The sequence below is a fragment of the Anneissia japonica genome, unplaced genomic scaffold (assembly GCF_011630105.1).
Source record: "Anneissia japonica isolate Jap-2015-1 unplaced genomic scaffold, ASM1163010v1 scaffold5350_len443212_cov192, whole genome shotgun sequence".
Lineage (NCBI taxonomy): Eukaryota > Metazoa > Echinodermata > Crinoidea > Comatulida > Comatulidae > Anneissia > Anneissia japonica.
The window spans coordinates 156,152-183,448 of record NW_022717468.1 but is presented as its reverse complement, the minus strand read 5'-3'; the positions used below and the strand labels follow the sequence as shown (position 1 = coordinate 183,448).

General features: G+C 32.9%; 1 protein-coding gene across 2 annotated transcripts in view; it reads right to left on the bottom strand.

Annotated features, from left to right (window-relative positions):
* LOC117110323 overlaps nucleotides 1–27,297 on the bottom strand; it is a 115,472-nt gene that overhangs the window by 31,190 nt on the left and 56,985 nt on the right. For both annotated transcript variants that reach the window (XM_033252992.1, XM_033252994.1), the window contains 5 exons: nucleotides 25,641–25,757; nucleotides 24,960–25,059; nucleotides 12,780–12,926; nucleotides 7,139–7,323; nucleotides 451–536 (listed from right to left, as the gene is read on the bottom strand). In XM_033252992.1, coding sequence (XP_033108883.1) covers nucleotides 451–536; nucleotides 7,139–7,323; nucleotides 12,780–12,926; nucleotides 24,960–25,059; nucleotides 25,641–25,757 — 635 coding nt within the window. The remainder of the gene's footprint in view (nucleotides 1–450; nucleotides 537–7,138; nucleotides 7,324–12,779; nucleotides 12,927–24,959; nucleotides 25,060–25,640; nucleotides 25,758–27,297) is intronic.

Genomic DNA, 27,297 nt, shown 5'->3' with positions numbered 1-27,297 from the left:
ATTTTCTATTTCTTCTAGTGTATGAGATAAAATTCAGATACCACAAATATAAAAAACCATTTATATATGAAATGATGGTGAAACATTTGTAAAGAACAACATGTAAATTAAAAAAAAGCATAAAGGTAAAAACATAATTGTTAAATGAGATAGAACTTGGATGACATAGAAGTATCATGTTATAATCCACAATTATTAGAAATTCATGTACAAACATCATTATGGATTTTAAAAAGTTTCATCATAATGACATCATGTATTATCTGAGGAAATCGAAAAAGAGAATAGAACAGCATTACATAAATGTGCAAAAAATGTTGACCGAGGTTTAAATTACTAATTTGAATGAGCGAATATGATAGATTACGCTCTAACGTAAAGTCAAATCAGCAAAACAAGATTTAGGTAGATGCTGCGATTAGCGTTCTTGATAATTCTAAAGACACCTACTTTGCACTTCCTGGTTCTCCTTTTGCTTGCAAGCCTTCTGCAGATCCAACAGATGGTTTTTATTCTCCGCTGCCTCCTTGAATTGCCTGAGGAAAGACGTTATATCATCACAAAATCAATCATTTTACTCAAAATAGTTGTTGTTTGCTTTTTTCTTATGTGCGTAAGTTCATTAGATAAGTTAGATGCCCACATCATTGACACCTGTGAAATCAATATCTGCCCCGCAATTTGCCAACTGGGGGAACGATGTACGTTTCTATTTCTCAGCTGTTTTTTTGTTTTTTTGTTTTTTTGACAGATTTTAGTCTTGGTCAGTATAGGTTATTTCACATTTCATATTTCAAAAAAGTGCCCTAAGATGAGATTTCTTGTGGAAGGCGCTACAGAAATAAAAGACAAGACCATACCATTATTGTTGTTTCTTTTTCCCTGCAGTATTCAGTCAACAAAGGGTAAAAATTTGGTAACCATGGCTACAACAACTGGCTTTTCTATTGGTGATTATATTCAAAGTGGTGACAACAAACATTCAAATTATTAGTAGGGAATAATATTTACAAGTAAAATTTGAGATGATTATGATAATTATGGGAGTTGTTAATGGACATCCTAAAACATTGAAATGACAATGATAATGGTAAAAGACAGTGAAACATGTTGACCTAGGTAATGTCAAACATGATACTTAGTAAAATTATGCTTTGATATATCAGAATATTTTACTGCACTTGATGGAAATGAAGATGTTAATGATGACAACAATGATCATAATATTTTTATATATTTCATTTAGAATTTATATAGTGCATATCCATTTCAGAAAGAACTGCAAGGCACTTTTTCTTCTGAACGCTGTATACAAGTGAGAAATATTTCTATATACGCATGTAATTCTGCACCATGATACTTCCCCAAATTATTCCCATCTATAAGTAGATACGCATATACATTCTGCTGTCTTCTCTTTGTCTCTATGGTTGTTTGATTTTGTTAGTCTTAGGATATTTCTCGGTTTTTTTATTCTACATCCAAGACTTTCAAGCGCATAGAGACTATTGTAATATGCGCTTAATAAATATACAGCCATTAGCATTACCATTACATTGTCTACATTAAAAGTCCAAATCCATGCTGCTGCGTCACACAGCTTCTAGCAATATCTGTCCCCAACATGATCAAGAGAACTGTGACTGAGTTTGTTTAATTAATGCAAAAGTATTATACTTGCAAGTGTTATTGACCAGAAAGCAGATACATGGGCCCCTCAAAGGCCCCTATTGATCAGCTCACTGGCATGCCTTTGAACTGGAAGGGTCACCCTCATTAAATATGATGGAAATTTTTTAAAAAAATTAAAAACTATCCAAATATTTACTTACTATTTTTTGTTTAAATTGTCAGCATTATATTATTACAATTGACATGGTTTTGCAGTTACACCAAGTAACATGCAAGTTAAATTTTATTTTGATAGAGAAGTACTTTAAGAAATACAAGATGTCACATTATATTTGTTAATGTGTATGTGAAAGTGATGATACTTGGATAACAGTTTTGCAACAAAGGGAAAATAAATAAAGAAAGGAGAAAAAAATGCTTTAAAAATCATATTGTCGGTCAGAACTGATAACAGGGTGTACTGAATCATTCCCCTGTGCCTAAAATCAGCTAATCCTCAACACAGATGGGAATGCTAAAAAAAACAAAATTAAGTAAATAAAAGGATAAATAATCCTTTCAATATTCTTAGTAAGTGATTCAGATTGGTGGAAGCTGATAAATTAAATACAGTTCTAAATGGGTACTTAAGGCAATTACATGTTTGATTGTGTTTGATGAAATTTCAATAACCTTGTTTGTCTTCAGTGTCAAGATGGCACTTGGCTTCATCCCATTTATCTTCAAGTGGTGTGAATGTGGTGAATGATACCCTTGGTTTTGTACACAGCCTTCATGTTCTTATTCATGTGTTAAAGTCTTTTGTTTCCTTGACAAACCTTGCCTTGGGATTAAACTAGTACAAGGGGATTTGGAGTAAAACCCCACACACACTGATTCCATGATGCCCATAATGAAGACATGTGCAACAAATCCTTTGGAGTTAAACCCATCACACACTGATTCCATGATGCCCATAATGAAGACATGTGCAACAAACCCTTTGGAGTTAAACCCATCACAAACTGATTCCATGATGCCCTTAATGAAGACATATGCAACGAATCCTTTGGAGTTAAACCCAGCACACACCGATTCCATGATGCCCTTAACAAAGACGTGCAACAAATCCTTTTCAACTATTAAGACATCCAAACTAAGTCACTGTTTTAAAATGACCTGATTGTCTACTTATTTCGTATAGACTTGAGCATTATCCGCTGCAGTAGGCCTACTTCATAAATGATTTGAATACTTTTCAAACCCAACAAACCACTAACATTTCTATTTGCAGCTTGTTTTAAATGTATTGTAGCATCTCTTGCCAGTAAACACCTTTGCTACAATCCACTCCTCAAAATACCATTAAATAATATCTTATGCAGCCTTTGTTTAGGTAGTCACTGAGTACTATTCACTTCTCTAAAGACCGGGCTAGCCACACAAAGTGAATTGACTGGATTTAGAACTGATTCCGTTCAAGAAATCTGGCATCAGCCATTAAGTATCAGATATAGTAGAGCATAAAAACTCAGGAGGGTCCAATGGCACCCACAAAAAATGTTGGAAGAGTGTGCTTACGAGATTTGAGCATTCTTGAAAATGATCAAATAGATCGAACATTGAATCTCAAAATGTCTCTTGTCTCTTTTCAGAGTTACTGTCTTTTTGTTTTATGAGATTAGTGCCCCATTTAACGACATTTTCAATACGTCATTGTGGACTGCCAAAATGCCGACACAATGGAAATGTGAGAATTTAATTCCATTACGCAAAACCAACCCACTCTCACTTCATGCTTTAACAATCTCACTTATCCCAACATTAGCAAAAATTGTGGAAAAATTGGTTTCTAAACATATTATTGAATCAACCAAAGCAAATATGGTAATCAAAAGGCCACGTCAACCACCACCTGCCTGATTGATTGACATATATCAATGAATGGTATCTCATGCCGAAAAGTCAGGAAGCATCAGCACACTCACTGAACGCATTCGATGTTATAGACCATACCATTGCTTTTATGAATTGCTAGAACTGGGTGTGTCTCCTATGGAGTGGGTGGTTGACTTTATCTCAAAAAGAAAACAGAAAGTATGTTATAAAGAATTGTTTTCGATATGGATCACATTATCTGGTGGAGTGCCACAAGGTATGATTTTGACGCCAATCATCTTCATGAGCACCATCAATGATGCACATGTTGATGAGAAGCGGTAATGTACATGTGTGGAAATACGTAGACGATTTGACCATAGGTGTTTGACCAGGTAAATGTAGATTAAATAGTACACCCAGTAGAGTTAAAGAATTGCCATCTAACATTGGAGCAATAAAAACATGCTAAAGCTTAATCCCAATAAATGTAAGGCAATGACGGTTTACTTTAGCAAACAAAATGTGCAACCAATTGAACTTTTTTTAAATTGAGAGTCACCAGCTCCAAGTTGTTAACTCAGTTAAAATTCTTGGAGTTATGCTGCAAAGCAATTTGAAATGGGATGCTCAAAGTCATGATATTATTAGTAGCCCAAATAGAAAACTATTTATGATTAGAAAACGTAAAAAGGCAGGCCTTAGTATTTAAGAATTAAAAGTTATTTTTAAGTCTTACCTTAGACCCATCCTTGAATATGCAGCACCAGTTTGAAATGCTGGTCTCAATATAAATCAAATTAATTGTATTGAGAAAATTCAAAATAGCCTGTGTAGATGTACTTTGGGGAAAAAACTATACTTGATACAAAAACTCTCTTAACACTCTCGAAGAACATAGAAAAATCATTTGTAAACAGTTTGTAAACAGGGCATATAAAAACAATGAATTCCAGGAAAATGGTTTCAGCAACATTGTGACAATATTATACTAAATATTAGACTAAACTTCATTATTATAAAACCCGTACAGTACATCCAGATTTTACAATAGCACATTAGCTTACTTAACCCCATCTCCTTTAACCAATGAACAAGCAAGTAATTTTTCTCCCCTTTCCTCCTCAATGTAACTTGATACAGCATCATGTTTTGTTTCCTTTGCCAATTTTTGGTGTTTAAATTTTAAATTGTAAAAACAAAAAATTAAATTTGACTTAAATATATATTTTTGTAACAATTCCTAATGTATTTTTTGTAATTGTTTAATGTTATATTATTTAGTAGTAACGATTTTTTTATATTATTTTATGATATTTGAAATTTATATAACAGATATCCTTAATCCATAATGTACTCTCAATTTGAGAATTTGTATATGCAATTGTTTAAAAATTTAGAGTAACAATTTTAATATATTTTTTCAGTAATAAATTTTCATGTTTGTTGATATTGTTGTGGTGGTTGTTTTTAAGTAATTTTTAATTATATTATCATGTTTGTAAACTAATGTCCCAATTCAGAATACGTAAATTTTATTTTTGTTAACTGCGATGACATTATGTTCAATAAAAGGTACCAAGATATAAAGATAAAATTATAATCTTGAAAGTGATGTGTTATGAACTGGTAACCAGTGAACCAATGAGAGTAAAAGTAAAAGTGTGACTTGGTCAAATTTCCTTGCATGGAATATGAGTTTTGCCGCCCTGTTCTGAATAATCTGGAGACGGGTTGTGGAAAAACCTTCTATAGTCTTTTGTTCTTTTTGTTCTGTACACTTGACTTTTTTGTTAAATTTTTTACCTTTTCGTTAATTTTGTTTTCTTATTTTTGCTTTTTCTTCTTGCTAGCTTTCATTTTACCTTTCTCTATATATGTCATTTTCGTTGCTGAGAAGTACTGATTGTATAAAAACAGAAATTAGTAAATTTCATAGCCAAAATTTACATTCTCCAATTCTCTATCAATCTGGTTATTATGTATAATTATAGACGAATTTTTGTAATGTTGATAATACTTAGTTCATCTTCATTTCCACAAAGATGCATTAGAATAGACATCTTACATTCTCCTTCAACAATCAACATACCCAATAGAGACACATGCCTAGAGAAAGACAACAAATGACTTGCTGTTTCCATGGGTTTCATAGAGGTCAATTGTAATTAGTAACTAATACATCTCTTGTGGTTGTCATAATGCCTGCACTTCCAACTGATGAAGTTCCTAAACACTTAATCAGATCATCTGCATGTCTGAATATAGGACTGGCTGTTTTTGGAATGACATTGAGTAATTACGTATGGGTGGTGAAACAAATCTCTATAAAGAAGGAAGTTGATGGCTAGAATAGTTATGAAATGCAATTGCTTTTAGAACTAAGACTTAAGCACTATTATTATGAACATTACTGATGAAGCTGCAGTCATTGCATGCAGTCCTCACATGAGACTTAAAACATCTTAAACAGAAACCACTGACAGGTTTTAGAAGGTTAAAGGTTATGCATTTATACCGCACAAAATATGAGGGTCCCTATAAGCACGTTATATTTTCATTGTGGATTTTTTGGGCTCAGTACGGACTCCAAAAGTATGCATTTTCTTTCAGTTTTAAGGCGTATGCGGATTTAGTAAGTCCGCAGTGACGATATAACGTGTTTATAAAAACAAGTAAACAGATGTAATTGGAAAAACAAGGATAGAAGAACCCAGAAGAAGTTGCATACATAGTCTTCAATCATTGATGCATTATGACGAGTTACCACTTTTGATTACTATCGTATTTATTTGAACAAACGCTAGGGGCATTTATTGTTGAGAAGGGTTTTCGAGGTGCCATTTATTCAAGGGAGGCATTTATTCGAGGGAGGCCTTTATTTTTTTGGTGGAAGATAGATACGTATATACTCAAATAACGTCAACTGTGGATATTTATCGTCAAACTGTGTTAATGCATGATCATAAAGACTTACTGATCCCAATCATGATTCTATCATGACAGCTATGGCACAGGGAACTGATGTCAATAAAATCAGCAAAGAGATCAAGAGGGAATAGAAGAAATTGGAAAGAAATGTCCAGAAGAAGATGTCTTGGCAGGAATAAAGTAAAAAAGGAATGAATAAGTTGTTTACTGTAAAACAGAGTGTGATATTGGTCAAGAATTATGGAATTATTGGCTTGCCCCCATTAGCAACCATTACATGGTATTACTCATAATTACTTTATCCTCCTGTTTAATCTGATCATGAAAACCTTCAACAAGAAATAAAATATTATAAGCTATTTTATAATTAGCATTATTTTTTATTACTTCATGTTCATAGTTGCCCCTGGGTTTGCAATTTTGTAGAATTTTTTACTGTACTGTACTGCAATAAAAGTATGTTTCAAATAGTGCATTGAAGAGAAATTTTTGTCTGTTGCATTTTACATTTGCCACACATATGTAATGGGCCTGAGACACCAGGTGAGACACGCAGTTGTCAACGAGATGTTGAGTCTATATGGAATCATGTCGGCCAACAACCAGCAGCGCACTGTGTGCTGGCTTTAGACAGTGGATTCACTAGCCGCCAATTTCCAGATCCTCCTTTTGAGAGAGAAGTTTGTTACTGTGGATTAAAAGTGAGTGTAGAGCTTACTTTGCTATCAAAGGAAAATGGTCGAGTACTTCATCCAGTGCGGGTCTTTGTAACATCAACACCTCGCAGTAAGATGCAGCGCGTACAGTTGCCGTTCGGTAATCGCCAAAGATCAATCCAACTTCTCCAAAGTAATGGCCTGGACCTATGGTGCTTACAACACGAGTCATGTCTTTTGACAAGATCTATAGTAGTTGGATGAAAAAAAGGATACAAATGAGATATGTACTTTTAACTTTAAGCCTTTCATGATTTCAAATTGCTATTGATAATCTTTTTTCTTTTCATTTATAAATCTGTATTATGAGGTTTGAATTCAAGTAACATTGTAATGTTATGAGAAGATTTGGTTGGGGGAAGAATTTTTAAAGGGGATTACAGGAAGAAAATATGCAACCTCAATACATGAAATCATTAATGATGACCTACTGGATCACTAATTATCAGGTTTTTTGAGTTCGCTTGTGGCCTGGCTTTAATAGGTACTCTTAAGCCAGGCACTCACTACATTGTTCAACTGTCGGACCGACGAATCAAACTCCTCTCCCTGTGAGCATCAGACGACGCAACACCGTCTGCTGTTTGTCGGTGGAAGTCTGTGGTGTTGCATTCTCAATCGAATCGCGTCTGCCAACAATCGTTGGGTGCAGTGAGTGTCTGAGCTTAAGGCATGACAGGCTAGTGTACTTTAGGGAATTTTACTCTATATCATGATTCATCATAAAAATAGTTTTAACTGAGAAGATGAGTCACAATGACATAAACAATCTTGATCTCACCAAGGTCATGTCATACTGCTCAACATTCTGCACTGTGTGTACCACTTACAGAATGAGCAACTCTGGATGTTTCATTTTCAACAAGCATTAAAGGCAAGCCCAAAATTTAATATGGATGCTGCGTGTTGTGTGAAACAATTATTTCATTATTCTATTATATTTTCTATCAAAACCTGCTTCAAGAGCGTAGGGCAAGAAATCAGTGGAGTCAGATATCATTTTATGCTGCTCTCCGGTTGTTAGTGCACAAAGCACCATGAGCGCCACTTTGGGTGGAGGATACCGGTGCTATTACAAGTTTTCATTTATTATTATTATTATTATTATTATTATTAAATAATGCATTAAATGAAACAACCTGTCATATTTACAAAATATTGTTTTTGTGAAAAGATTATTTTTTTATATTTGTAAAATATAACAGAAATCCCAACATATCATTATATTTTTTTACCTTATTGACTTATATAAGAAATATTGAATCCAATAATAATTTCTATTAATTATGCATACTGAATACATAATTTTCATCATATATATATTGAATCCTGTATAAATTAATATTTCCAGTGGATTCTAATATGTTGAGTACAATTAAAAAAACATGTAGAATCCTGTAGGAAAATCTATACACTATTTCTACTGAATCCAAACATGACTTGTATAAGACATTTCTTTATAAACTCTTATAATAGAATTTATAATTTTGCAAATCATGCGTGTGGGTGTTTGTCAAATACAATTAGTGTATTGTACTGTATAGCGAATCTACTGTTGATATAATATTTGACAAAAGATTTAATTAAATGTTATATTGTACCAAAAATCTAAGTTAATCATTACTTGAACATTACTGTAGCAATTTGAAAGTTCCTTGACCACTGGCTTAATCTCTAGAATGTTTGAGTGGGGATTTTAAAAAGTTACATCTATCGATCAAAATTTTCAGTTCAATTGAGACCAACATAATGCTATTCCAATTCCTATTATGATTCTTAGAATAAAGCTTAATGATTACAAACTATAGTTGGGAGGCAATCTCTGAAAACTAATGAGATGCTAGTAGCAGAACACTTTTTTCTCCTAAATATGAAACAGGTTGATATCACAAAGTGCAGTTTAGGTTTTCTCATAAGTTAAAGATATTAGGATTATTATTAGTTGTGCTTCGTAAAGCATAATATTACTAAATGGTTGCATATTGCTAACCTAACACTAAAGTATTGCTTCTCACCATATGCTGTCATGCAACATTAAAATTGTGTTCCTACATAACAACCATAGATAATTATAAAGGTATAAAGGTGTGTTAAGAAATGATAATGCAAAATGTACTGTACTATTGTCAATGTCTATTGTAGACATATACTTCTATTTATACAGCTAGGCCTTGCATAGCACTGCAATCATTATAATTTAAAACAAATAGGTGAATAGGTCTGCAATAATATACCAATAGGTCCTGGGGTCCTAAGGTATAATGCTCAATCAGCTCTCTATTTAGAGGTTGCAAGTTCCAATCTCTGAGGGACTATACTTGGTACAATGATGACATTTTTTTTTTTTTTTTTTTTTTTTTTAACACTGTTTATTCACCTAGGATAGAGAAATGCTTACAGAGATAGTAATAATACATTTTGTGAAAAAGCTTTGTTCCTATCAGGATTCAAACCAAAGACCCTCTAATTACTGTTCGGTTGCTTTCTGACTGAGTCCTAATTATTGTTATTATTAGGCCTACTACTTTCATTACTGCTAATCACATTTGTCTAATTAAAACAATCAATTTAATTCACATGCTAAAGCAATCTGGTATGGTTGCAGACAACCTTGATACCCTTCTAAAATGGTAATTAACAAATCAATAACATAACAGAATATTCTAATCAAGGTACATACACAGTATAGACCCATACACTTTACAGTCTTGTACTCTCCCCAAGGACAGGATTTTAAAATTAGACCAACTCAAAGAATGTATATTTAGGTGAATGAATCAACAAAAGACTTTTAAAATACATTACTGAGTGAGGGGAAAATGCTTGACTGCAGCAAGTCCTACTATAAAAGCAAACCCACGCATTTTCTTTCTTAGCTTAGAGGCAAACGAGGATGGAGATTGAGTTACATAATGCAATGTGTTCATGGTTGTCATTTCGGACTTAAAAGCTAAATATGTACGGCTGATAATCTGCAATGTTTTTGAACGTATTATATCTGTGTTTTGTTTTCACACTGACATATTAATTAGCACATTGTTAACTTAATTTTTGGTTTTTGTTATGCTAACAATTGTGGTAACAACTTTTACGCTTGAAAAAACTAGTCTCTATGCCTTGAGGCAGCTCGGTATGCATGCTCGCGCAGCTGACTATGCTCATTTAAAACTACGGTGATTAACCTTTTCTAATTTTTCTTTTTCTATTGTATTTCTACCCTCCTATTATACTCTTTTCTGGAGTCTAACCTGAACTTAAGCACAATTTATTTTTTTCAGAAATACGGTATATTTACATTGAATTGGCTCAAAAATATTACATAAATTTTCAAATTTTAGTTTCTGAATACTTGCTAAAAGAGATCATCTGTATAGTTTAAAAGAAATCAATTGGTGGCAAAATATTAGGCAGAACATCAATCTATTGAAAAACGACCAAAATAACACAGTCAAGAACATTATCGGTAATATAGTTAACATAACAGTAGCTCAACCTTTGTAAGAAATTTAAACCTATAGCTTACTAATCAGTTTTTTTTTATATGTAATACCATATTTCAAGAGGGTGACCCTCAAACAATACATGAGGTAAAAAACACTTTAACATACAGTAATTTAAAATGTTATAAAAAGAATTACAAAAAAAGTATAAAATATAGTTTAAATTTTAGCTTTAATGTAGCAAACGTAGTACAGTTGAACTTGCCTAAGTCGAATCCGAAATGCCATTGAAATATTGTTCGACTTAGATAAAATTCGACTTAGATAAAATTCGACTTACAGATTGTTAATTAATGTAAAACACAACAATTTGGCATGTAAAATAAAATCGACTTAGAAATTATCCGACTTAGGCACAGTCGACTAAGGCAATTAAGATTAACTGTACATAAACGAATAAAAGTTTGAATAGAATTATATAAATTTGGACCCTCATAACTAAAACAGCTTTTAAATATTTCACAATGTGGTCTAGAAATAAAATAATTGCCGTTTGTAATTGCAAATGTTGTGGGACAATTGCTTGAATGGATTCTGCACATATGTGAGGTCTCGCCACAAAATGAGTCTCATGGTTAGAAATTCAAAAATTGAGTTTATATTTTATTTATAAGCTTTCATTTGGTCTTTGAATGGCTTCCCTACTATATGTAAATCCAGAGATGTTAGCATTTAAAGTTTAGGTGTATAAGAATCACGTTTTAAGAAAATCAGCCTCAAAGATAAACTAACCTATACAAATAATATGACTAGAATGACAGAATATGTGCAGAGAACACTGTTTTGGCAAGAAAATTCACTTACAAACTATACAATCATAAATATAAGTATCAAGTTATTCAAAAACATTAACATCAAAATTTTGTAAAATATTGACTTTGGCTTGTTTTGGTGAATATCTCAATATGATTTCACCAACGATGCGTCTCATTTCGTGGTGAGACCTCACATATATAGCTTGGTGCAATATTGATGGAACACTAAAAGCTAGACAGCCAAGTTGGTATTGAATGCGTTGTGCACCTGTCATCATTTTTATGGTATTAAAAAAAGAACTGGTGGGGGTGTGAGGCTGAACTTTAAAGACAGTTCGAATGGCTCTATTTTGAACCTTTTGAATTGTATTCATGTTACTAATTTTTTGTTTTATTTGTCTGGTTTGTTTTAGTGTGACAATACTTTAAACTGCATTCCCACACTCTTCTGATTACAACCCGAGAACAGTGATCACAACATCAACTGTGTTTCAATGGAAATGAAATTACTAGAATACTATGCGAATATTATTCCTACATTCGCCACTCTTACAATTTATGATACTGGATAAATTCATAATTTATGCCCTAATGATTTCTGCTGCAAAGTATTTAATATTGAATAATATTGAATCAACCTCTTGTTTTGAAGTATAATTAATTCTTCACAGTTTTGTAATTCTTCAAACTTTTGTAATTATTGTAGTTATAATTTGATTTTAAGTGCTGCCTATATGTCAAATTTATGACAGGTCGATTTTCATCATAAATACCTTTTATAAATCAAGACCAGTGATTCGTGAACACTGGCTGGCTGAGCATTAAAGCGCTTTCCATGACATGTGCAGTTGTAATCTTGATGACAACACTTGTAAGTTTGTTAAAGCAACTTTACAGTGATACAATTTGCAATTTAGCTGCAGCTTACAATTATCACAAATAAATTTTACACTTTTATACTTTTAATTGCTTTAATTTTCAGTTAAACTTATTTATTTTTTAAATGGTGGTTCATTTCTGTAAGAAAAAAAATATTATTCTAGCCAACTATGACTAAGCAAAATGACATTAAAATACTATAACCCTGAATTAAATCATTTTAATGATGAATACTCGGCATTGTAGTAGGGCAGTAATTTACTTTGAAATATGTGCCTTACCCACAAATGCATGTGTTGATGGAACATATAAGCTTTCATATTTTAGGACCTTGGCAACATTACCCCTGGGGTAGAGCTTAGCAGAAAGTTCCATTTACAGAACAATCAATCTACAATGCTGTTCTTTGACAAGCCTGTTTACAAAAAAAAATATCCAATCATTCTAAAAATTATATTGCACAAACAATGTAAAAGTACATTCATTTATTACAATTAAGTTTTACTTACTTCACATGTACCGCGCCTTATGAAGTACATTTCCCTTCCCATATCACCCTCGTAGACTATAACATCTCCAGGCGTGAATAGATAAGTGTGAGTCTTGAGGGCGAGCATACGAACAAACGCCTCATCACAGTCTTGGAACAATGGCACCTGGGAATTGAACATTATTAAAAAAGAAATTAGAAGATTGATCTCTACCGGAGGTACTGTATACATTGATCCATAACTAGGTAGCAATACTCGCTAAAAGTCTTTGTACTTGTGAAGATACAATCTCACAGTATTCCAACCAATGAGATAACGAAGAAGCCTTCATCAGGCTCCATTTATGTTTTTTCGACGTGTTTTGCTCATTGAGGGGCCCGTTCGGCCGAGTTGGGACCCAAAGTCCTGGCAAAAAAAAGTGCCTGCTTTAGCCACTGGCCAAATCCATCAACAATCAGTGACAGTGCCAGTGAGTGATGAGGGAGCACTTCACCTGTCAAACAAGCATGAACCACCTGTTAAGGCGGTCATTGGAGTAAATATGTTAATTTTCCTGTCTAATAAAAGATATTGTCAGTTCAGTTCCCTCTACAAGTACTGTAACATTTTTTTCCATTCTTAACTCGTTCTGCAGTGAAGGAGACCCATCCCTTTAATACTCACCAGAAATTTTACCCAAAAATCCTGGGTTGCTACTTCATTTTGACCTACCCGGTGATGTACTTGTTGGGACCGTGTCGGCAAATTGCTGGCTCCACCATATTAGGTTTGCAGGACATGGTTCCCTCTTTGAGGATGTTGGTAGAAACATGGAGGTATTATTGAGAAGGAGATCACTTGGCAACAGATCCCTTTGAAGCGACAAACTAATGTGTTCCCCGCCTTTAGATTGCGCACAGGCATATCATCTTATTATTAACATTTTTTCATTAGCAACAATTTGGCAACGACATGCTTTTATACGCTTCAACACAGTAGTTGTGTGATAAACTGTTTGATTTTAATTCATTAATAATCTTCAAAATTGACAATGTTTCCCTGATGTTCTTATATGTATATTTCAGGAACAGAGTCCGCAAAATATTTCTGTTACAATTACTTCTGTGTTCATCATAATTTTGTCTAAAGATCTATTGGTTCATCTATAAAGCTAAGGCAGCGTAAAACTGAAAATTACACTGATTTTGGATTGAATTTTCAAATAGTCCACACTCATTCACACTAAAATGACTTAGTTTATTATAATCCTCTATCATTCCTTAATTAATATCTGCTAAAATTAGAATTATCAAGTTTTATCCAATTTATGGAAAGTCAAGTTGAAATATGCCATACTTTTAAAGCTCATGTAAATGTTCCATTAAATTTGAAACTCTTTTTTGTAGAAATATATGTTTGGTATTTCATGAAAGATACTGTAAATGTATTAGCATCAAGTTGGAAACAATTGTGCTGCCATAGTGACTGTCTATAAGTAGTGCGCATTGAGAAAAGAAGGTGCTCTCCATTTTGCCATTTTCAATTTTTTGGTAATCTAAGCCTGCTGAGCATTTGGTGGCGGGAAACACATTAGACTTCAAATGCATCGCGCAAACGTTCTTCAAGCACTGCAGCAGCTTCGTTCTTGGCTCATTTCCATAGCGCTACGTGCGTAGAGCTCTTTCGAGTGATCTCCTCCTCAATAATACGTCCATGGTAAAAGCAAAATGCTTTTGTACCAAAACTTAAAGATACCAATTTTTTTGATAGTATAATATACTAATTACAATGCAATAATGTAAAATAAAAGGTTTCTACAGTATTTTTATATATTTAAATAATTTACATCAGATCACACCTAATCTCTCACAAATTGTTTTTCAGGATGTTGCAGAACCAACTTGGTTTATTTAAAAAAGATATACATTTGCTGGCATACTATTTTTTCTTTTTACATACATTTTACTGTTTCATCGTCATTTTGAATGCCTTTTGAATTGTAAGTAAATACCTTAGATTTGTTATTCTAAATAATCATGATTCATATTTTTTATCTAGACATCTTGGGAGACTAGTAAAAATACAATGAAAGAGTATTTTCCATAATTTTGATCATTATGTTGTAATGCAAGTTGTTGGCTATTCCGTTAATTCAAGAAGATCTGACTCATACAACATTGCAGTGAAAAAAATAAAGAAGCACGAACTCTGAAACTATTCACGTGCGAGGTTTGCACGTAGTTGTTAGATATGTGAAAGCAATGTAATGTAACAAGGTCATATCTGTCAAGTCTCAACCTGTAACACTGACATTTGGTCAAGAATGTTGATATGAGAAGATTGTAAATAGCACTGTTCGTAATTATAAGTCTAACATACAATGATCACTTTTATTTTGCCACACCTTATAAGAAGATGTACTACAATAAATAAAAGAATAAACAATAATATACCTCAATATACTTTGTCTTGTTATAGAAATACAACTTAACAATTGATTATTCAACATTTATATATTATAATCTATTGGGATTTCTTCCAGTGGATGCTTAGTTTATTTTGTCATTCTGATCGGATTTTCTCTACTGTTCCGTTTTAATTTTAATTTTAAATTGTTTTGCATTATATGGCCGTTTGCTGTTTTATGGGTTTTTCCCATTTGCCTTTCAAACTATATATATATATATATATATATATATACTACTCCTAACTAACTCATAGGGTGAAAAATCCTTTATAGATGTGTATAAGAGACAGATATATATTCAAAGCATTACTTCCTCCATTGTTCTCGGTATATTGTACACATAATTATATGAATTAATAAAATGTTTACGTACAGAGATAATCTCTAAATCTGCCTTGCGGTAATGCTATGAATATGTATAAATTGCAAGTGGTAAAGAGAAGGAATCAAAACAAGGAACCAAAACAAGTGTGAACAAAAATCACCTCAACTGGGATTCGAACACAAGACCTTTTGCTGTCTATACAGACACAATGTTTTAACCAACTGGGTCACTGGGCCTTGCATTGAAAGGCAATTGATTTCACAATTTATAAGATATGCAGACACAACACTAGCTTTCAATGCACACACGTAAGAAAAGAGATCAAAGTGGTACACACTTTCGTCTTGCAACGAGCGGGCCGGATGGACGAGTACATCGAAGTAAGCTCCTACTCTTCTTGATGGATGTGCTTGGTTCTTTTAAAAACACAGAAACCAGTTGTGTACACTGGACCTACAAAAGTTTATCCGAGAAAACAAACAACTGAAACCCAGAGACAAAAGTGGAACATAATCTGTGTGTTTATGACTAGCCATTTAACTACATGCTTAACTACGTTGTACCTCCTTTGTGTAGGGGGAAGCACCTTATCCTCTTTTTAAAAAGACCAGGAACATTTTTAAAACCAGAATTCGATCACTGAAATAGTGCTCATGGATTGAGAATAACACACCATTCATCAGTATTTTGCAAGCAGAAGTGTGCATTCTCTATAGATTCAAACTAAATTAATAAGTTTCCATCTATTCGGTCATTATACTTCCATTATCAGACAAGACACATCTAACAGTTATATGCCTGCCTTCAATTAAAGTAAATTAGTAAGTCAAAAATTCTGCTCTTCACAGTGTAGCAACTCTCAAACACATCTGTATATACCATTGTATATATGCACAGCAATATTGCTGAATAACTAACATATTATCACCATGTTTGTCTAGTATTGTGTACACATTACATGACAACCTCATCAATTTATTAGCAGTTGTACTGTATCTACCTCTGGATTCTGTGATGAGTGTAGGAGAAAAGTAATGTCTAAACAGTGTAGCCGAGATGGGAAAGAAACATGTGGACATGATCCCTTTATTGTTATGAAATCTGCAAATGTCACAGGTTTTTTTTATGTGTATTGGAATATACGGTAGTTTGGCAATAATTATCAATATACAATAAAGAGTATTTGCATTGATAAACTTGAAATTCAATCACACAGTGAATTTAATGAGAGAAACACTCATTAAAATTTATAAATTAATAAATTAAATATGATTTATGCTGTATATGATTAATAAATAAATCTTGGATGTTGATATATCATTATTCATAAAAATTACATAATCTATATACATGTGTGTATAATTTCATAATTTATATAATACACTACATTAGAACCCTTATTTAAGGGGGACACGTTCGGGACCAAATAAAGTGTCCCCTTAGTAGGGTGTCCCCTGAATAGGGGTTGGTCATGTTAAAAAATATACTTTCCCTTATATTTTGGCCATAAAGTGTCCCCTTAATAAGGATGTCTCAAAGGAGGGGTTCTATTGTAATATAGTTCATTATATCATATTAGAGAACAATAGAAATTAAAAAAACACTGTTACAGTATTACTTGACAAATCATAAAAACATAATTTATCATTAGTAATGAATTTGTTTATATTCCAATATTGGTATGCTTTAAAAATTGATGTTAAAATTAGTGGTTATTGTTGGTTTATAGATCAATTACAGTCGGTATTCATGTACCTTAGTTGCTGTGAAAACATGGCCATCAAGACAATATAGCAAAAACAAACATACCGAGCTCAACATATCTGTTAAGAAGCTTTTATTATGATTATTCATAAACCGACCAATCACGAACAGCTAATACTCAAAGGCTGTGTTCATTATCTTTACATTTATGTAAAGATTAATCATAAGTTTATGTTCATGGCAATTTGATCGCCGTTATCGTGACGTTGAGAATCATTTCGGAGGAGATATGCCCGTAGTTGGCATTTAGGAATCACTGTTGGATATACTGTTTTCAATTATCTATAGATAAGTTATTCCATCACGTTACAGATTCTTGAACACTTTTGTTTTATTGCATATTGCCTTCTCCTCAACTGCCATCTGTATTGTGTAATCAATTTTGTTTCACTACATTTATTTACCTGTCGACACACAACATGCTGTAGAAATACAAAGGTGGGGGTAGTAATTAATTAATTAGTAAATCTAGCCCTAAAAGATGGTAATTTTTATCAAGCATACCACATTAGCATAAAAATATGAAATGCCTGTTCCTTTCTTTCTTTTTCTTTCAAGACATTTATTAACTTCCATAGAACACAAAAAGATGCAATACAATATGGTTTTTAAAAAAAACGTAAACTATGGAAGAAGGCATGATCCAGAGAAGATAAAAATCTTGTGATGGGCATGCCTGAAAACGAAAAAAAAAAGTCAATACATTAAAAAAAAAAAAGAAGAGCCAAAAAACAAAAAAAGGAGAAAAAATAAATAAATAAACAAACAAATTTTTTATAGAGATATTTCCATAATGTCTTACATAATTTGAATATGTATATCATATTCCTTGTACACAAAGGGAACGCTAGTTTATGCATCTTCTTTCGTAATTTTCCTACCCAATACTATTCAATAAAGGGCAAAAATGCTGAAGTTGCAGAGTGGAATTACAGTTAGATTGGCTTGGTCTCATTTCATTCTTTCCCAGATCACTGTGAATTTCCCTTTAAATTATGGTTAACCAAAAAAATGCCAAGCTATTAACTATTCTACAATTTTTTATAGAGATATTTCCATAATGTCTTACATAATTTGAATATGTATATCATATTCCTTGTACACAAAGGGAACGCTAGATTATGTATCTTCTTTGGTAATCTTCTTTCGTATGTTAAATAAAATCAATAACTGAAAGGAGGACCGTACATTGATGAAAATATGCTATAATTTTTCTTCCAATTTTTCCCCGTTTTGACAACTGTTGTTGAAGAAAAGCGTAAATATAAAGTAACAATGGTTCTGTTGTAAAAGCAGGCTGTAATATGCAGATTAGCTAGGTGGTGGTATAAGGAAAATGTGGCTGTAATGATTTACATACCTCATACCTCTCTGCACGAAAAGAGCTCAGTAGATACAATAACATACTTCAGGTTCCATACTACAGTTGTCTATAATTATACCGTAATCGTCACAAAGCCTTCAACATTATATTCTACTGTAAACTGACTACCGTATTAGGCCAAAAAAAAAAAATGTTAAGTTGCCCTCCACGACCGACCAAAATTTCCCCAAAAATTGGGTACAAATTTGAGAAATACCACTTCTGAAATTAACATTTAAAACATAAAATCTTTGTTATTCTAATTTTTGAAATGACTAGCTTATGTGTCATCAATGTAATATTCAAAATTGTTATGCGCAATAGACAATTACGAGTATAGATTTTCTTCACAAGGTCATATATGTAAGACAGTTTTAATGGTGTTATATTAGTGGGTAAGAAACCATCTACAGTATGTGATATAGTTGGATAATCAACCAGTTAAAACTAGCTATTGAGGGCCATTTTATTCAGCTTCATCAATCCACACTTGGTCTTATTCAGCTTCATCAATCCACACTTGGTTTAAAATTAATAATAGAATAAGCAAACTTAGAGAAAAAGGGAGAAAAATGTAGAAGTGGTTGGTGCATCGGTTGTGGCTTGGACTCTTTGAGGTCGGGGGTTTCGAAACTCTCGCTGTGCAAGTCGCTTGTGTCCTTGGACAAGGCACTTTATCTACAGTTGTCTCACTCAACCCAGGAGTACAAGTGGGTACCTGGTAGGTTCAAACACAACCATACGCTGATTACAGCTGCAACATTATGGGGCATGAGTGTTGTTCCATGTGTTTGATCCAGTGACCAGTGGTAATAATGTAAAGCGCATACATAGAGGTTAGTCTATAATATGTGTAAGTCGACAATTATTATTATTATTATGGAAAACATGATACTGTTGCTTTACCTATGATGTGCATTTGAGCACAAAATACCGTGTTTTAATTAATGTCCACATATAGTCATTCAATGTCTGCTTGTTTCTATTTATCAAGACTAATTGGCCACTCATACATACTTATGTTTAATGTTGTATGTAGTTCTTATAGTAATGTGGTGACATAGTATGTTGTTCTAACATACAATCTGCATTTCAAGCATCTATTGCTTCCAGATACAATAATTACATCATTATTTTGGATTATATAAACCTGCATAAACAGGTACATTTTTGATGTTCATTAGTGTAACATCTGCTGACTATTAATAGCATGTTATGTTAAACAACATTACAGCTTCTACTTTTTAATAATTTGAAAGAAATTTCTCAAGGACGTTAAAAACTAAGCAGCTTATGATTGAGTAATTCTATCCAACGACAACATAGTTGACATATCTTAGTTAATCTTAGAAGAAACCATCTATACAGCTTCACTGGTCAGGTGTAATAACAGCCATATCATATCAAAGATCATCTTTTCAATACTTTTCTGTTAACACGAGACATCTTGATTATCTTTTTAAGAGCAAACTTATTTTTCTAGAGATTGTCAGAGAAGGGCGGGAAAAAAAAATATAAACAAAATTGTAGCGTTTTTTTTTTTTATTTAGCAAAATGATTTTGCCAAAAGCATAAGCAGAAAAGAAAATAAAAATAAAATGTTATTGATGAATGTAATGTAGAATAAGATTGATAAATGCTTTAAATTTATATAATTAAGGAAGAAATACATATATTTCTGGAGATTTCAGGGGAGCAGAGGGTGTAATGAAAATTAATTTTTAAAAATGTATATTTTCTGAAACTTCCATTTTTTTATGACGGAAGGTGCACCGCTAACTGGCAAGAATAAAATTTTATTTTTATTCGAAATCACCATTATTGGCTGTCAGAGGGTTCACTAAAAAAGGTATAAGAAAAGTCTAGCCTAATGTATATATTATTTATTCAAAAATATTTCACAAGGGTGACCATTTTTACGACGTGAGCTGATGATAAGGGCCCTCAATACACCCGAGTCTACAATTCTCATGTAAAAATTCAACTTTCAACAAAAAAAGTGAGATAATTTAAACTTTATTTCACAATCTTATTACTTGGCGATAATGATGATTTTCAGCAAAAATTAAATTTAAATTATGGTTTATTAATGCACCTGCTACCGTGAAAAATAAAAATTGGGGGAAAACAATTTTATATTTTTATCAAGGCTATTGCTGCCATGAATCCTCCAAATAAGAAATTTGCATCTTTTCCTAACAATTAAATAAAATAAAGCATTATCAATTTGATTATGAACTGCTTACAATGCATTATTTATGAATATGCAATAGGATCTTGAACAAGGGCGTCACAAACTTGCATGTACTTTTTTGTCAATAAAAGTATATTTCACCTCTGCCAAGGTAGTTTTGGCAGAACAATTTCACTAAAATGAGAAAACTACAATTTCAGTGGAGGGATTTGAATTCTCTGAGGCTCTGGGGTTATATACGATAGTTGTAAAATAGTCTAGGTAGCAAATGAGATCAATATTGTAGTTGAACATATTACTGATGAGTAAGAACTGATAGAAACCGAGTAGCTCATGAAAACAGCTGTGACAATAATTCCATAGACCTCATTATTATTTGGCCCAAGCTGAAAACCTTTAGGGGAGGGTTGCCGCCAGGGATAGCGCCAGCGGGAGGTCTCTTATCCTTATTTTACGCAATAAAATACTCAAGAAGTACAATATAAAATTTTTTTTGGAACAACAGATGGGTTAAGAATATATACCATCTTACAATTTACTAGGCATATTATTATCATGTTTCTATCATTCATTATACCAACAGAAGCCAGCTAAACTGCATGAACAACCTACTTGAAATATAAGAAGTCATAAGGGTAATGTTAATGACAGTGACGATATTGATTATATAAAGATAACCACATTATATTTTAATTGGACAAGATGGTAATGTGTATGACAATAATGTACCCGCTAAATTCATTCGCATTATGCATATATCTCAGGCATGAACACTCATATTGATATTCAGTGTTTGAGAAGTGACAGGTGTGAACAGTGATGCCACTAGAAGATTCTATTTTCTGTATGCTTCAAAGATGTGCTTTGCTCTTTGCCTTGAGTCCAGCAATCTTAGCAGTTTTTATAAAAGCTTATGAAATAATACCAAGATGAGAAAGTAATAATAATATGCCAGCATTTATATAGCACATCATAACAAGATAGCCTGTATGCTTTTCAAATTACTACTCCAGTCACTGTATCAAACGCCTATGGAACACACACTCAGCAGGCCCGTTTTCAGTGGGCGCGATGGGTGCATACACACTCCCAAAATTGAAAAACCAGGTTCACATTTTTTTAAAGACAGCCGAGATTGTACAGAACTTTAAATTTGTTATTTGTAATACTGATTACTGTAATAAAGAATAAGACAATCTTATATCTCTAAAGTTTAAAATCAATCTATAATAAGCCAGTATTTGGGCATTGACATTGCCATAGTATTTTCTCTCATTTGTATTATAAGTTACAAGTTCATGCAATCAAAATGAAGTCAGGTGACCATAATATTTGTACAAATGAATCACAAATAAAAATTCCATTCTGAACCTGCAAATAAAACAAGCTATAAAGTAATCAGCTATTACAGATTCTAAATGGGGAAAAATTCCTAGAACGATTATCCATTGCATATTTCATAACTGTAAAATACATTAAAAAAATACTACTGTCTCATTTGTTTGGAAAATACCTTCCCCATCAACATACAATTGTGTCAACTTGTAATACTTGCAATACTATTAAGGTTAAAATTCCAAAGAGCATTCTATAATTCTTGTGATAAACAGCACTGAGTAAACCTCTTCATATTGAATAAAGACGTCGCAGGGGTAGGATAGGGGGTTTAAGCTCCCCGTCAAGGCCCAGGTAAAACAAGGAAACAATTTCCCTATTTCTAATTCTTTGGGCATACAGCTTAAAATGGCCTAAAATTAACCATCACCACCAAGGCTTTGTCCCTAGTGGACACCTCTAGCCTCCGTCAGAAATTGTCAAAACCTGTTGGACAGTTTAGCTCCCCCCGGAGTATATCCTAGATTCACCTCTTACATTACCACCCACCATCATCCTCCAGTATCATAGATGTACCAAGGAAATACTTCCTTGCACATGATAAATACATTTAAAAAAGAATGAATTGATGTCATTTGAAAAAAGAAATAAAACACCACATTTGCCCAAACCCATGTATGAGGTTACAATATCTCTGTCATCATCAACTGCTACATTTAGTTGTGTAATAGCTTTCAAGTTCCATTGAATACCTTAGGAAGTATTTTGCTCTCATGTATCATCAACATTCCCATTAATATCATAAATTTGTTAAAATGGAATCATCTTAATAGCAGAGAGACTTGTTAATATTACAAATGTTTTCAAGGACTTGTACTTTCCTATTAATGAATATGTATGTATTGCTCAAAAATAATCATATTATGCTTTCATATTGGAATATAGATCTAGGAAGAAAGAGTTAATTACTGAGAATAAATTTCCATTTTATATATTTTTTTGTTATATTCTATGCAATTAATCTTGACTAAATTAATTTTTTTTTTAAATTAAAAACAAAATACTGGTTTGATGTCCATCAGGGATAATTTTCTAACATAGTAGTTAAGCCTAACATTTGAATCATTATGGCCCTGAAACCATGACTCAGAAATAACGGGATGGTGTTCAGCAGGGGGATAGTTTTACCTTGTATAGTAGTTTAAGCCATTACAATCACAATCTCAATTTTCAGGCCCCGAAACCCTGATTCAGAAATACCGGGATAGTGTTTGACGGGGATAGTTTATTACCTGATATTGTTATATTGTTACCTAGTTATTATTTGTGTTTCTATGTAAAATGAATTTTACAAATGACAATTACAATATACTGAAATGAACTAAAATGAGAACCAGTATTTCTACACTAAGCAAGCAATCTAGATTTGTTGAATTAAAAAATAAATAAATGAACATCATTGAACAAAATATTATCAGCATCAAGGTTATAATAATTTATAATTTTTTCAAGGTTTCATGATGATGAAGGTGATTTTCATCAGCAGTCTCATCATCCCTATTACCACCTTTATCATATTCATAATCATAATCATCACCATTATCATAATGACGTTCATCACTATCATTATCCACATCCTTATACACACCATCATCATCATCATCATCATCATCATCATCATTACCATAACTACCATCATCATCATTACCATAACTAATCATCATTACCATATCAACAATACCAACATTGTTTAAAAGGAAGTGGCACTTTACAGACCATAAATTATAACACACTTTCTCCTGCAATCAGTGCACTTCAGGTGAATGATAAGTGGTTCAACACACAATCCTTATCAGAAATATCATCATCATCATCATCATGCGAAAGGTAAATTAAATATTAGCAAAGTTGTTGGCATTATCATCTTCACCTAATAGAGTATCTTGAAACAGAGTAGCTGTATATCTTAAAAGCTACTGCCTTGCTACTAACATTTACATATCTCTATCATTGCAGATTTCTATGAGAATGACATAAACAGGTAAAAACAACACAACTACCAATTTACAGGGCCTCGTATTCCAAGCAGTTTTCACATCACTTGTAATTTTTTCATTACTAATTCTTTAGCACTTCACCCAATTCTAGCTGTACTTACTAACTTATTCGTATACAGTTAAAATGTGCACAAAGAATGCTATTTTTCTCCGAGTCAATAGAAACATTGGAGGAAGGTACCATGCGCAAATAGATACAGGAGCATGGATGATGTCGGTGTACAAAATAGGGACAGACCCCAGGAAATATGGTAATAAGTCATTGGATATCTTTGGACAAAGGGCTTAAGACGAAGTTGGCCCAGGACAGAGGAATGTGCGGAGATCTGCCATCAAGTGAAGAAAAGTCAAACCAGGGGGTGGTGCCAGAGATGGAGAGGGAGAACCGGGGGGGGGGCCCCCGTCGGGGAGAAAAACACAATTCGTTGGGGAGAAAAAAAAAATTATTTGTATTTTCTACATATTAGTAAACTCCAAAAATTAATTAAATAAGCCTTTGAAACCCCTAAATTGTCAACATTTTCGCTCCCTGGACCACTTTCAAAACCTTTAAATTGAAGCTCGACCCCCCCGCCCCCGTCGTGGCCTTTAGACTATCCGTCGGGCAGGTCCTGGCGCCATCACTGCATCATGCCCATATATGGGCACATCACACAATTTTGTCACAAAATTTTACAGTGTAGAAAAGTTTTAGATAATAGTTATTTTTCTGACCTGTCCAATGGTGTTCCTTGCATCTTCATACGCGACATCCTGCTGAAGTCGTATTGGCATGTCATGCATGAGCAGTTCACCTCCAGGCATCGCTTCTCCCCTGAAGTCAAACCAAACACAAACAAATATGAATCTTATTGGGAGCCACAATCTTGCATTTTCTTTAACAAGTGAATTATTATAATTAAAGATGCTTCAAGCATATCTTAATAAATATTTTATTTGTGTTTGTTTTTTTTTTTTTTTTTTTTTTTTTGGGGGGGGCGGTTTAAATAATCATTTATACATGTTTTAACTTTTTAACTACCTAGGTATGTAATCTTTATTCATTGTACACTGGTTAATATTTTGATGCCAAGACCAACGTAATATTATTCTTTTCTATTTTTGTTTTACTTATAATGAATATAAATTACTACACCCAATAATATCAAATCAAGGACACAAGTAATGCAACAAGCTTCGGACTCGAACTCCCAATCTTACAATCAGAAGTACAACACCTTACACGCTGCACCACACGCTCCCACGCTTCTGTCATTTATGAATGATAGTGGATCAGAAAAACAATGCGCATATTTGGGTAATTTATTTACTAAAATTTGTCACGGTATATATAAATATATAGTTGTTTGCTGAAATGCTGCAGTGCAGAGTTGTGTCTATTTTTCAGCAACGTACCTATGTTTCCTGAATACTAGACTAAGGTAATTGATTACACGTTGTGTTAGTTCCGAGCTTAGTCCATGATCTTGCATGAATTCTTGCACAGCAAAAAGCTTCTCTTGAAAGCCAACTCTGTTGAGAAAAAAAAAATTGCACATGAAGGTTTTATTATCAATTGATAGTCCTGTCAAAATAGCCATATTAGATTGGTACGTTCCATAGAACACCTTTTCATCCGAATGGTTTGTAATGTGGATACACTAACAAATTTAAGAGTCTTCACAGTTAATTTATACTTTGATTAATAAAACAAAATAGGCCACTGTGTAAATACACTTACAAAAAATAAGAGAATTATGTCCAGACAGCAAGTAAAACTTCAAATTAAACAAAAAATGTAGTACAAAAAAAATTAATATTTTCTTTTATGATCATTTTTTTTTTTTTGTGTTTTACAAAATCTAGCACACGCGACTCGAAAAACTTAGCTGCAGGATACAGACAATGGCGCTTTTCATTTTTCAAAGTTCCTTTAAAGCCATGGCACTCTCAGACAGAGGTGTCAATATTACGGTAATGCTGCCAGTATGCTTATCGGCATGCGCCCTTTTATACCAAACAAATATTTCAGAAAATATTGCCTTAATATAACACCTTTCCGTATGAATGGATTACACTCTAGTAATGTTGTTTGTACAAAAAAAAAAAATGCAATAAGCCAGTCACACACATGCAGGCCTAGATTTTGAGGATTTGCTGTGTTTTAATGTAGGCAGATCCCTACTTCCCAACTAATACTAGTACATAAATGAGTTTTAAAGACAATAGGGCTTTTTTTTTATTGTGTAGTTATTATATTTGATTATCCTGAGCATTGGCAAATTTCTGATATCTGCCAAATTCACCATTATCACAACAACTCTTTTCTACCTTATCTCAACATTTGTCCTATTTTTTATATATCTAGACTGAATAAAGTAATAATGGTGTAATATTGCAGGAAAAAGACTTGCTTTCATTTCGGACACATGCCAGAACACATCATAACGGCAATATTGCGATAGGTCTGAGATGGAACGCCATGTAACCCCAATACTGCGGTAACGGTTGATTCTCACCTTTTCATACAGAAGGCATTGCTGGAAAAATTTCACAAATATTGCGGTAACGTAGCTCTGTCTGAAAGTGGCTTTTGAGTAACACTGCAATGTACAGTTGAATGTGTATCATCTTGACTATGGCAATGTTATCTTGAATGGTGAATTTATTATGTTGAATTTGTTCAGCACACCATTGAATTTGGTTAAGGAGGCTTTATATAGCAAAGTTACAATAACATAGGATAACTTGAATTGGGAAGGTGTATAGCTTTTTATTCTGTTTTTCCATGGTACAATCATTCTTGCAAATGATGCATTATTTCTTAGTCTCATCTGATATGTTGAAAGCATGATTCTGATTACTACAATAAATGTAAATTTTCTTGTTTTTGTTATAAATTCAGTTTTGTGCTTATATCTATAAAAGCAATTTGTTTTTATTATGCATTTTAAACTTTTTTGTATTTTTAATATTTCATCACAATTAAATTGTTGTTTTTTCATATATTATAGATTGAGTATGCCTTTTACCTTGATGTTTGTCTTCTCCTTTTGTTCTATTGTAAACATTG